The 13,168-nt window shown below is 37.9% G+C and overlaps 1 protein-coding gene across 10 annotated transcripts in view; it reads left to right on the top strand.

The window, feature by feature from the left end:
- The window catches only part of NEK6 (NIMA related kinase 6), a 115,913-nt gene that overhangs the window by 66,626 nt on the left and 36,119 nt on the right, over nt 1-13,168 (top strand). For all 10 annotated transcript variants that reach the window (XM_038374141.2, XM_038374140.2, XM_038374144.2 and 7 more), the window contains 3 exons: nt 3,822-3,932; nt 9,889-9,997; nt 12,892-12,999. In XM_038374141.2, coding sequence (XP_038230069.1) covers nt 3,822-3,932; nt 9,889-9,997; nt 12,892-12,999 — 328 coding nt within the window. The remainder of the gene's footprint in view (nt 1-3,821; nt 3,933-9,888; nt 9,998-12,891; nt 13,000-13,168) is intronic.

Here is a 13,168-nt window from a genome sequence, read left to right on the forward strand (position 1 = left end):
TTAGATTGCATTAAAGAAATAAGAAAATGTCAATAACCCAAGCTAGGGCATTTTGTGCTGTTTTGTGTCTTTAAAGATTTGTGAGAATTAAGGTTATGCAGTTTCCTTCTGTCAAAAGATTAGAAATTTCAAGTAACCTCCAACATTGCTTCCCTGCCACATGCATGCACAAGCGTGAGGGCTACGTGGGGGTGTAGAGAGGGGCAGGAATAAGGTGTAAAGAATTTTTTTAAAAACAAATTCCTCTATACAATCTCCATATGTTGGTGGGTGGGCTGGTCTGAGATGTTGTGTGGTGGAGTAGGGAACTTTTCCAGTTAGCTCTGTGGGAACAGCTTTAACAGACTCTAGAGGGATTGGTATTCAGCTCCTACTGCTAGTAACAGAGGTTAAAAGGGGAATCATGGGAGAACTACCCACAAAGGTAGAAGTTAATCTCAACATATAAGAAGTTTTAAGGTATGAATCAAAAGACTAAGACATGGGTTGCTTGGAGAGAGTTCATGTGCTAAGCTTGCTGAGCCATCAGACACTACTGGGAGGCAAGTTCATAGGCAAGCCTGGCAGATCCTGGGAAGCCTGCGGCAGATGCACCTAACTCCAGTATTGCTTGGAGAGCAATGTCCGCAGGGAACATCTGACCCTCTTCGGCTGGAAGGGCAGTGGATCAGCACACCTGAAGGAAGACATTTTTTAAAATATTCAGTTGCAATGTCTTGACTATTTTGAATTTTTTTTTCCAGTTCAGCCTTGTAGAAATAGTCTTCTCTTGATGCCTACACATGAATCCCATTAACCCTAATGTGAGTTAGTGTCCAGGCATTGCAAAGGAGAATCTATCGCCTAATGTACATACAGAGCAGAGTGATTAACGTGGTGGGTTATAACAGTGTTTCTGTCGGCTCAGTTACCCGTGAAATAGACACACAGGAGTCACTGCTGTCTGTTAGATGAAATGCCCATTTTTTATTTTTTAAATTTATTTTTATTGGACTTTAGGCTTACAAAGAGAAATGCAATTTAGAAAGAGGCAAAGAGAGACTACAGAAATCAAGATACATACAGTATGTTCAATGTAATTACAGTTGTCAGCTTTGTTAGGAGAACGACATTAAAATTTCTGTTTTAATATGTTTTATATCTTAATTTAGTCCTGGGAATAGTGCATAACAAGACCAGAAAACAAGATAAAAATATTATAGTATATACTAGTGTACAAGTCCTCTTATGCTGCACTTGATAAAAAACAAAAGCTATTTAAATAAGTGAAATCTGGATTAACAATTATAATACAACAAACAAACAAGACAAAAAAGCCAAAGCACACAACTACACAGAATAGATGGTGAGCTTGTCTACCATAAGGTGGCAAATGATGGGAATACCCCTGAAATTCATCATTGCCCTGCAATAGAAATGGAATACAGGCAAGTGATATCTCTTCTTTCAAGACATTTAGAATAGGTGTGGAATCATATAAATGTAGGGCTGGAAGGGACTGCTAGAAGTCATCTTGTCTAGCCCCCCCCCCCATGCTAAGACAGGATTAACTGTATTTAAAGAATAATTTCCAGATGAAACTCGGCAGAATCAGTGTCTCAGGTAATATACACTTCCTCATGAATAATACTGTGCATGGAACAATATAGTGGCTTCCTTATGCTGGGCCTGATTAATAGGACTGGGGTCAGGTGGAAACTAGATTTTGTTGTCTTTTGGAAGCAGTGTCACCTACTTCCTTTAGGATCAGACAGAAAGTATAATGATGCTTCCTGTATTTCCAGATGCATATACTGGGATTCAGTATTTCTTTCATCATAGATGGATGCATCTCATGTATCTGTTCTCAGAAAGTTTTTTGGAGATGTTTTTCCATAACTTAGGGTACAGTACCAAAATTGTTTGGAAAGCCTAGAATCCACACATTTCCAGTCCACACTTGGCTTTTCAGAGTTTGTGATCTTTCCTTCTGTTGAAGAGCTACTTTTGACTAGGTATTTTGTTAGTTAGAAGCCTCTCCTGTAGATTTGTCTACATAATGATCTTCAGTGTCAGGTATGCAAGAATTTCAAACAGCCAGCTTTTCTGATACTGATTCCATCTTTGCATCCCAGAAGATGCAGATTTTTGTAAAATGTGTAGGGCAGAAATGATTTCTGAAGGAGCCCACTTTCTCATGTGCTGTACTTTCTAAGGAACACAGTGGTGGCAGTGAACCTATTAATGCTACAGGACAAGTGGTTCACATAGTAGCTCCATCTAACCACACATTTAACCCAAAATGTTGTTGGTAATTGGCATCACTCAAGTCAGTGGGAGTACTTACATGGATAAAGGTGGGCACCTGCACAAGTGTTTGTAGGTTCAGCATCTTCATCTGTAGTGATTATAGCAAACCTTTAATTAATTGTGGCAAAATTAATATTTCACTGGGTTTATTCAATATCCAGGACAGGGAAAAAGGTCTGAAATGGGATCCAAGTTGCTCTTTTCACCCTCCATGAACTAAATTATAATTGTTTAAATCTGCAGTTGTTTTACTCTCTCTTCTGAAAAAGATCTGTACATTAAAAAAACAAATGTTAAAATGGTTATTAAATAGAAAAGGCTCTGAGTAAATACAAACATAGTAAAAGCCTAAGGTTAAATTAAATAAAGGGAAAGACTTAATGTTTTTAATATTAATAGATAAAACTGGGATTAGATATATACTTTTAAAATGGCCAGGGTTACTAAAGAAGAATAAATGTAAAAATAATTTGTAAATAAATGAAAAGACTAGGATTGAATATATTTTGAAAATGGTAAGGGTTAAAATTTTTAAAATAAGACTACGGGTTAAATACACTAAAATAATAGACAAAGATTAAAAATATTTTTTAACAAATAGAAAAAGGGATGGGTATGGTTAAATATAACACATTAGAAAAAGGCAAGATTTTTCATATTCTAGTGTTAATTACATATCAACAGAAAAAAGCTAGGATTAAAAGCAAAAATATACTCCTGATAAAGGTATTGTTCAAATTGTGTTTTTTAAATTAATCAAGATTTATCCGTAAATACAGCTTTAAAAGAAAAAGCCGGAACTAACAAGCAGTATGTAATCTGTATGTTGTAGTCCAGGGGTAGTCAATTATTTTTTGGCAAGGTCCAAATTTCTTGGTCAAGGTCAAGACTCCAGAGAAAATAATAATTAAAAACCCAATGATAATAAGTCAATAAAAAGATCTTGGGGTCCGCTCAGAAGTGTCTGGCAGTCCGGATTTGGCCTGCAGTCCACTATTGACTACCCCTGTTGTAGACCTTTCCCGGCCCTTTGTATTTTTTGGTGGCAGGGACAATGTCTGGTGGTATGTTTGTAAAGCACCTAGCAAGATGGTACACAGATCCTGAATGGGGACTTGAAGCTCTACTATAACAAACATCTTAGTAGTGTGGTGGGGCTTGATATTAATTAAAAAAAAAATTAAATCCCACTAATAGTAGCTCAGACCAAGTTTCTCCCAAGATCATGATGTTAAACCCTGATTATCTGAACCTGCAACAGAAAAGACTGGAATTAGTTGCTCTTTGCAAAAGACTGCTTGGTTTTCTTATTTGTCTGGTACACATGTGAGATATAATCTGAATTGTGTTTCACCACACGTCCTTGTTTGTATATGGACACGCAGCAAATGCCACAGCCTTGTCTTTTGTTAAGGACACTGCTGTGGAACAGTTACAGGAACGAACACTGATGGGCAGTGTATTTTGGGTCATTATTACTGAAGCACCTTTCATGTAATATACATTCACTTTGCGCGCTCTCTCCTCTGCAGCAACTGAACCATCCCAATATAATCAAGTATTTGGATTCTTTTATTGAAGACAATGAACTGAACATTGTCCTGGAACTGGCAGATGCAGGTGATCTCTCTCAGATGATTAAGGTAAGGACACACCAATTTTTGAGGCAAAATAGGGGTGTCACATTTATTCTGGAAGTTCAGGGGACCGATACAAGCAGATCTATTCTAGAAACTTGGGGCCCGATTCCCCTCTTGCTTGCTTGCATGCAAGAGGTCATTTCAATGAAAATTTCAACAAGCTCCAAACCAGAACTGTTTCCTAATTGAAAACAAAAACAAACCAAAGATTAAACTCTATAAAGTGACATAATACAAGGAAATATAGAAAAACGATTTTAAAAAATGCATTGTGAATGAGTGGTGTTGGAATGGATGCTCACTAGAATTTTAGAGAATAAGTGAAAGTGATTTCCAGTTCTGATTTAAAAAAAAATGTGAGGAATCATTTTAAGCCTGAAAATGTTATGGAAACTTGTAACGTGGTTTGTTCATTTGATAATTCCTTATATAAGTAAAACGAAAATATGACAAAAAGGAAAGGGGGAACGGGATCCGGACAGTTCTCATGCTTTTTTGTTTTTTAAATTAGGAGCATGAGGACTGATGATGTTTGTAATTTTTATTCTAGCTAATGTAACTTCAGAGATTTATTATGGAGCAGGTGCGGGCACACACGCAAGCAAGCAAGCAAGTCAGGATACACGTCCTTCCAGTCTGCAGTATTACTAGAGCCTTCCTTCCCTCCCTTTATTTTGTGTAACTTGTGAGCCTGGGAGATAGTGCTTTCTCTGAGTCTAGCCCATGTCTTCAGAATTTACTCTTGGAATACACCAGAATTATCACCAGCCTTTACTGGCTGTGGAACAAAATGCAAAGCTAGCATATTTGATGTAGTCTTGCTTCTCTCTCTACCTTTTGTGTACATACAAAAAGAAAGGGGAGGAGGAGAGGTGAACCTGGTGTATTTGGCAAGGGGGGAAAAAAAAGATTTTTAAGAGGGGAAATTCCTTTTGGGATTAGACTCATTTCCCTAAAGTCTTCCTACTTGGAAATTTTATACAGAGTACCATGACCCCACCTAATTTTTCACAGGAATCTAATATATTAGTTCATCAGCCATTTACCATGTTTACACCATTATTGTCTTGGGCTTTTAATTAGAGCATGGAATATGAAAACTGGTTAAGAATATATAGATTCTTTTAGTGTGTGTGAAGTTTGCCCTACACTTACTGTCACCCCTTGTGATCTTTCTGATAGACATCTTTCTTCTGAGAATGTTTATAATCTTTGGTTTCTTCCGACTGACAGAATCTCCCAGCCTGTCTTATCCTGCATTTCTCCTCCTCTCCCCATCTGTATTTTATTGTATTGGTGCACTACTGGGGAAGGCACAAGTATGTTTTTGAACTTGCAAGAATTTCATTAGACTGCGAATCTTACTTCTTCATTAGTGCTGGTTTGCTCTTTTCTGCATTCTTGTTTATAGTGTATTCTAGTCCCATGAACTTGAATATTCATAAGGTTTCTTTTTTCACCTCTCTCAAATCAGCTTTCTCTTTAACTGTCTGTCTCTGCTTTTTTCATGTTCTTTTCTTCAGTGTGTTGACCTTTTGCTCCTTTCCGCCTTCCTGAGCTGCCTCTCTCTAACCTTTGTTTCCATAGTTGTTTTATGAAGGAAGGTGGGCTTGCCCTCTCCCCTGGGAATTTAGGAGTCTTGAAGGCCGTACCTGAACTGGGGTTCTCTACACTGTAGCCTTGTAGATCTATTTCCTCATCCATTCTAATTCTAAGCAACATCAGCATGGACCTGAAGTCTGCCCTATGACATGCAAGCCTTGCAAAACTTGCTTAAAAATTTACTAGCTCATTCACAAAACCTACCTTTCACCATGAGGATAGATAATGAAAAAGGAACAAATGTTTGGTCAAAAAAAGTATTCACTTATAGCAAGTGGGCATGTATAATTTTGCAAGGCTGGTTTATCAGGTCTGTGATTGATAGGCACGTTTAAGTATTGTAGGGTAACTAGCCAGGTAGCCTGTCGGCTACATTGAAGACATTTAAAAAAGTATATTAACTTTTCTTCACAACAGGGATTTAGGATTGAGAACATTTTCAAGTGCTTTCTCTTCTCTGATGTTGCTCTTAGGAATACTTGTATTGTTGGAACCAGCTTTAGTTAAGCTGTTATCACCTGCTTTTGTATTTTCCTTGACATGTTAATCTTTAGACATACATCCCCTGTGAGAACAGATGTGGTATATCATGTTTGTTAGCACTCTTAACCTTCTCTCCATATTTTACCTGCTTTTGCCATCATTATTCTGTAATTATCATAAATGAACATTTTGGAGAGTTCACCTCCTCCTTGTTGTCACAGCTAAAATACCTGATTAACAGATTTGTTTTCTCTGTCAGCTCAGCTACAAGGCACCAGGCCAAAGGCTGTCAAACAAGTTAGCCATTTAGCCCATAGTTAGTGGCTACATTTACAGTGTCAGTGAAAATCTCTGGGGGAGTGGGAGCTGGAAATAGACCTATGGTAGAGAGTTTTTGGGGGATTGCCTAAAGCTTTCAGTCATTGCTTTTATCCACAAACAGTTAATGCTGTTAACATCCATAAACCTGAATTCGCTGATGGTGACTCAAAAAAGTATATGTGGATAGTAATGCTAGTGTATCTCTAGTGCTGACGACGGCTTCACGCAATGACCTGTGCTAAGGGAGATATTACTTCCTGAATATGCTAACCTACAGAGAGCAGGCCCTTGAGGGGAGCTCATGATTATTGTTTCATCTTGCATATACTTTTAACATTGCCATTGTTGCTGTTTACTGCATGTTGCTCCTTCTCCCAAGAGACCCCAGAAAACATCAAGGTTTATCAGAGGCTTTTCAGTACTTGCATTTAAAGATTTGAGGAAAGAAAAGAACCATTCTGAAAGCAAGTGTTGGGGGGTGGTAATGACCATACTGCTGTGTAAATCTTTGAGTAGAGTTTGCTTAGTTGAAAAAAGTAGTGCTTGCACAATTTTAAAGTATTCCTGTATCTGATGAAGATACAGGAATACTTTAAATTTTTTTTCCCACCAAATGCATCCGATGAAGTGAGTTGTAGCTCACAAAAGCTTATGCTCTAATAAATTTGTTAGTCTCTAAGGTGCCACAAGTACTCCTTTTCTTTTTGTATCTGATGAAGAAATTTCACATTTTTGTCATGTGTAGGTTCTGGCTTAAATGAGCTTTTCACAAATGTACCATTCAGGATTGATAATTTCAGCTTGTCATATTTTTTACTTCCAGTTGGGGTCTTTCTCTACAAATTTCAGAGTAGCAGCCGTGTTAGTCTGTATTCGCAAAAAGAAAAGGAGTACTTTGTGGCACCTTAGAGACTAACAAATTTATTTGAGCATAAGCTTTTGTGAGCTTTCATGCATCCGATGAAGTGAGCTGTAGCTCATGAAAGCTTATGCTCAAATAAATTTGTTAGTCTCTAAGGTGCCACAAGTACTCCTTTTCTTTTTTCTCTACAAATTAATTTTGGTGATTCTAAGTGCAGGTCTGCACTAGAAGCGCTAGATCAGCAAAGTTGCCCCAATGCAGCTGCATCGCTGTAGTGTGTCTGGTGAAGACACACTATGCTGACAGGAGATGCTCTGGTTGCTTAGGTTGCTTTGACTTGCGTTGCTCAAGGGGGAGTCGTTCACACCTTTGAGTGAAGTAAGTTGCATCAATTTAAGCGGTAATGCAGATCTGCCCTTAGTTGGATAACTTGGACAAGACTGTGATGCTGTAACTAGTAAATACTTTATGGACTTGCCTGTTTCCCAAAATAATTGTAAAAGGAAAGTGGTATTGATTCCCACCCTCCATCTCCTGCATGATACAAATAGTGTATTTTCATATGTGACAAACCTGTAGATAGAATTTTGACGTATGAAAAAATTAAGTTTTAAAAAATTAAATACAAACAAGGATGAAAAATGAAAGAGTCTATTTGCATGATAGTGTAGTTGGCATTAGGATCGTCATGATTACAAGCCTGCACTATCATAGACTAGGTGAAGAACTCTGGTTGTCTCTTTCATGGGATAGCAAACACCACTCGAGCAAAAAGCTAGAACCAGCTCTGCTTAGTGGTCTTGTTGAGAAATTCCTCGGGCCAGAATATTCTACTGAACCAGGTCCCCATACTGAAACAAAAGGACCTGAATTTTGTAGTGCTTAAATAGAATCAAAATATTAATGGATAAAGTTGTTTGATTCCCCCTTCCTCTCTCTCCCTCCACCCCCCTCTGTTTAGACGTATGTTAGTCTTGTGCTTCAGGGAGGCGGTAGGAACAGCAATAACAACACTCTGAAGGTGTGAGAGTGATAAAAACAGGGACTGTCTTTGTCATATCCCTGTCGCCTGCATTATTTATGAGCTGTTATAAAGCTGATGTAACAGAGTGTTGCTGTATAACCCACTGGAGAATTTTGGCTTTCTGGTAAATGTCAGGCAAATCTTATTGGACATGACATTTAGAAAATTACCACTTGTGGTATAACATATCTTCACTTAAATACTTTAATGAGAATTAAGCTAATATTATGGTGTAAATAATACTTTATCCATCATCCTCTGCAGTTCTGCTGTACTCCACTTCTGGGTTTTGGTTTCAAACTGGTGCAAGCTGTCAGGTTTGCCTTTTGGCGAATTGCACAGTTGCACCCTTTCACAGTTGATCTGCAAGATAAATTTTTGCCATTATTTGATTCAGATAACTTTCATATAAAATGCTGAATGTCACAGCTGTCTGTATCAGGAGGGACATATACAAGATGGGCATCTTTCAACCAATCTAGCACCTTTATTCTAAGAATTTTCACTAAAAATCTTAATTATATGGTATAAAACAAATATAATGGTAGAGCATCATAAGGGTGCACGACACCTTATCCAAAAAATCACAGTTGCCTGTCCAGAGGAGATCACTATATTCTAAATTATACCTTACATGGCAAAGGATAACAGTAATAAACATTAAACAACTAAAGTTTATATGCATCTTATTGGTTCTGTGTATATAAATGTATACATAAAGAATTGGTTTAGTGTCTGGAGTGAGGGTCGCTAAAGAGAGTCAAGTGCTGGCCGGCAATGAAAAGGTAAGTGAGTTTTGAGAAGAGATTTAGAGGGAGAGGTGCATGGTTAGAGAAGCTATTCCAGCAGTGTCTGCCCTGGATTATACTGGCGATAACTCAGTGCCTGGCTTTATTTACATCTTGGGGAATAGCACGTAAAACTACTCCAGATAAACATAGACGGTTTATGGCTGTGATATGTGGTGGTGGTGATGATTATGATTAATTTATGTGTATTCTAACAATGCTCAGAGGCCCAAAGGATTGGGACTCCATTGTACTATGTGCTATACAAAACCGTGATAGGACAGTCTTTGTCCCAAAGAGCTTACAGTCTCAATATTTTCTTCTCCTGTAGTCTGTTTTTATTTTTGAGACAGTTTGGCTTTCCTAAGGGTTATGTCTATGTGTGAACTCTTAGGGATGTATTATTACATCGGAATTGGGGATACCCAGTTGATTCCATGGTAGTTTTGGGAGGCTGGGGGAAGAAAATGGAGACATTGATTTTCTTTGTTAATAGACTGTACATTAATGATGAACATCTACAAGATGTTGGTTTTTAAAAAAAATCCTTTGTTACTTAAGGCAAAATGCTCCAGACATTTTTTGTTTTGAGGCATTAAATATGTTTTGCAAGGTAATTAAGGAGATTAATGCTAATTATAATTGGTGTCCATTCAAAAATGTCAAACCTATTTAAGCATATTTTTCATAATGGTTGTTAATTAGTGAATTGCATTGAAGTTTACATACACAGAGAAGGAGTTAAATGCTAATCAGAAGATGAGCCATGCCGCCGTTGATCTGGTGGACATGAGCAGTCGACGGCTGACTAACACTGAGTCCAGCAGTGAGACAGATATGTTGCTTCTTCACTGATCTTTTATTTATTTCCTTCCACAGTATTTTAAAAAGCAGAAACGATTAATCCCGGAAAGGACGGTGTGGAAATATTTTGTGCAGTTATGCAGTGCAGTTGAACACATGCACTCCCGCAGGGTGATGCACAGAGGTAACATTAATTCAGTCTCTTTTCACTGAATAATAATATAATGTTCCAATTAGTAAGCGCCCACATTCAAAAACAATTATGCTGATGTTCAGCCAATGCATGTTTAGAGATAGACTGGTGCTTGTGAGATGGATTTCTCCTTGTCTTTTGCCTCATTGTTAGAGGATTCAGTCCGAAGTGAGTATAGTAGTATGAAGATGAGCTACTTTCTATTCCAGACACTGATATTAACTAGAAGTGTCAAATCTGCCATTACAAATGTGCCAGAAGTAAAATGCTGAGACTAGTGGATGCAGCAAACACTAAGAAATAGTCTTAATTATATTTAGTACAACCATAGAGAGAGTTTAGGGGAGTTTTTCTGTCTCATAAGCAGATTTAGGAATATTAATATAAATATGTTCCAAATTTTTTTTACCCCATTCTCAATGTTCATTCATTATTTTTCTAGCTCTTGTCTTAGAACTTTTCATCACTTTGGGCTCTATCCAAAAATTACTTTCCCCCTTATAGTACAAATGAAATGTTTTGTGAAGGACTTGACCCAGGAAGTGCAAATGCACCACAAAGGAGCAAATACCAATCTCTGCTGCTCATTAATTCCGTTCCCTTTACAAGTGGCGAATGCGTCACTCAATTCGCCAGCAAAGGGAGAACTAGAATTCCGCTCCGATGTAGTTGCCTCTTGTAGCCTTCTAGGTATGCCTGATTTAGACTACAATAAATGATAGTAGTCTGTCATATATACAGTCTACTATAATTCAGGGGGAAAGAGGATTTACTAGTGCATACCATGACTTGGGGTTTAGCTTAGGGAAACTGAGCCTCACTTACTTTGACTGTCTTATAAGCTGACAAAATATTTTGTATAAAGCCTCTTGGCTTTTGTATAAAGCCTCTTGGGCGGGATGTGTTGGGCAGAGTGAGAACTTTGCTTTGTGAGTGAGATGCATACTCTGCTGGGAGGGCTAGCTACATTATTGTCCAAGTTTTTAGGTGCTTTTCTGAGGAGGGCCTCTCCCTCTTCCCCCGTTGACTTTTTGCAGTTGTTCGTTTTCATTGCAAAGATGAGGGAAGGGTTTGAGTGAAGTGAAGGCAATTCAGAGCTTTCCTGCTTTGCTTTTACATTATTAGACTTGTAAAACTAAATTGTGCCCTTTTTTTTGTAAGGGAGATGAGGGGAAGCTGTCCGAGACATCCTTAAAAAATTTGTTTTTAAAAAATCCAATCCCCCTACCCTCTCCCTGATTAGAACCGGCTGTTCCAGTTTAGAATGATCTTTGCCTCAAATGTTGGACTTGAACACTCGTCAGACACTTCTGATTAAAAATGCATTGTGCTAATGCACTGTTGGCTTATGATTTCTTTGAGTTTCCCCAAAATAGTTGCCTCATACAAAACTCTACAGGGAGAGTGTTACATCTTCTTGTCCTAGCCCTGGAAGCTATTTTTGATTCAATGTAAGGTATGAGTCACTGCAGGGGGCTTGCATTATTACTTGATAAGATGTTCGGATTTTGAAAACAATGTGATCCATGTGGTGAAATCATTCTGCATTCAGATTATGACATTTGTTTTGTTGTATGAGAGTCTCAGCAGGGGTCAATATGCTAATGCCTGAGCCGAACCCTGTTGGAGTCAATAGAAAGAGCCCCAGGTTGGCTCTGGATCAGTCTCGTATCCGGATCCATATATAGTGATGTAATGAACATGCAGTGTTTAGAATGGAAAGACCACTCCATTACTCAGAATTTTTAAATTGAGGTTAGATGTTTTTCTAAAAGATGTGCTCTTGTTTACCACAGCTATTGGACTTGAAGCAGGAATTATATATATGGAAATCCTATGGCCTGTGTCATGCAGAAGGCCAGATTAAATTATCATAATGGTTCCTTCTGGCCTTAAAAATCTATTAACCAAAATTTAAACAATCAGCCATTTTTAAAAATGAGAAAATTATTAAGTTACGCTACTTAAAGTGGACCCTTGTTTGGCATGTTCCCTGCATGCTTGTAACTGCATGTTCTATTCACAAGCCAATTCCAACCCACTGCAGTGCATTTCAATGTGAAAGATGCACAAAAAATCACATTAATGTATCTTACAAATGCATTTGTTACTTACCAGGGGACTGATATTCAGTGAGCAAATTGATAATCAAAGGGAGTAAGTGGCAGAATGAACCATGTACAAGCCCATCCTAATTAGGTGACTTCTCTCTCGTATCCTCAAAATGTATTGAGTGTAATATGGCTCCACCTTCATTAGGAGGGCCTTCCCTCTATTAAGCAACCAATTTTGTTGGGCCCTTGAGTGGCCATTTCTGACAGAAGTCAGAACTGAAAATAAAATCCAACTTCCCTAGCCCTCCCCTCTAACTTAACCACAAGACCAGCTTTCCAATAGAACAAACATGTTGCTAACATACAGTTTGCAAATTTGCATCTTAAGCTTGATACAAAAAATATAGAACTTCTATATAAATCACTGTCCCATTCACAAAATATGGATCAGTTTAGGACATGTAAATCAACCTTTGATATAAGGGGAAAGTCAACCATAATAAATAGTTTTCTGTGTAAGTGTGACATTTCCAAAGGGAAGCTGGACTTAAATATTTCTTTGATTTCCATGAGTGAGAGAGGTTACCTCTTTTGTATGCTGTTTTCTGACAACTTTTCCATTGCTAATATTTCTGCTGCACTGAGAAGTATATTCTGGTTTTTTTATGCAACTTGAGGTCTTGGAAGATTCAGCCTATCAAAGCTGTGCAGAAACATGGTTCTGATTGCATCTGTCTTTTGTGCAGAAAAGGCTCTAGGCTATGTTTCTATTGCAGTATTACAACGGATAACCTTTTGTGGCTTTGACCTTCTCCTTGTCCCTTCTTGCAGACATAAAACCAGCCAATGTGTTTATAACAGCCACAGGAGTGGTGAAGCTGGGAGATCTTGGATTAGGCCGCTTTTTTAGTTCTAAAACCACTGCAGCACATTCCTTAGGTAAGATGGCATTTCTAGCCATTAAACACACTTACACAATGTATAACTGTGAAGTTCAAACAAAGTGATATCTGTCCTCTTAATGTGACAAAGGTTGGTTCAGCGGGTACCTCTGACATGTTTTCTGTGATACAAGTTTTAAATGCTGTTTATCAAGAGAGAGTTTCTT

Source organism: Dermochelys coriacea, chromosome 16 (assembly GCF_009764565.3).
Source record: "Dermochelys coriacea isolate rDerCor1 chromosome 16, rDerCor1.pri.v4, whole genome shotgun sequence".
In the NCBI taxonomy this organism is placed as follows: Eukaryota; Metazoa; Chordata; order Testudines; family Dermochelyidae; genus Dermochelys; species Dermochelys coriacea.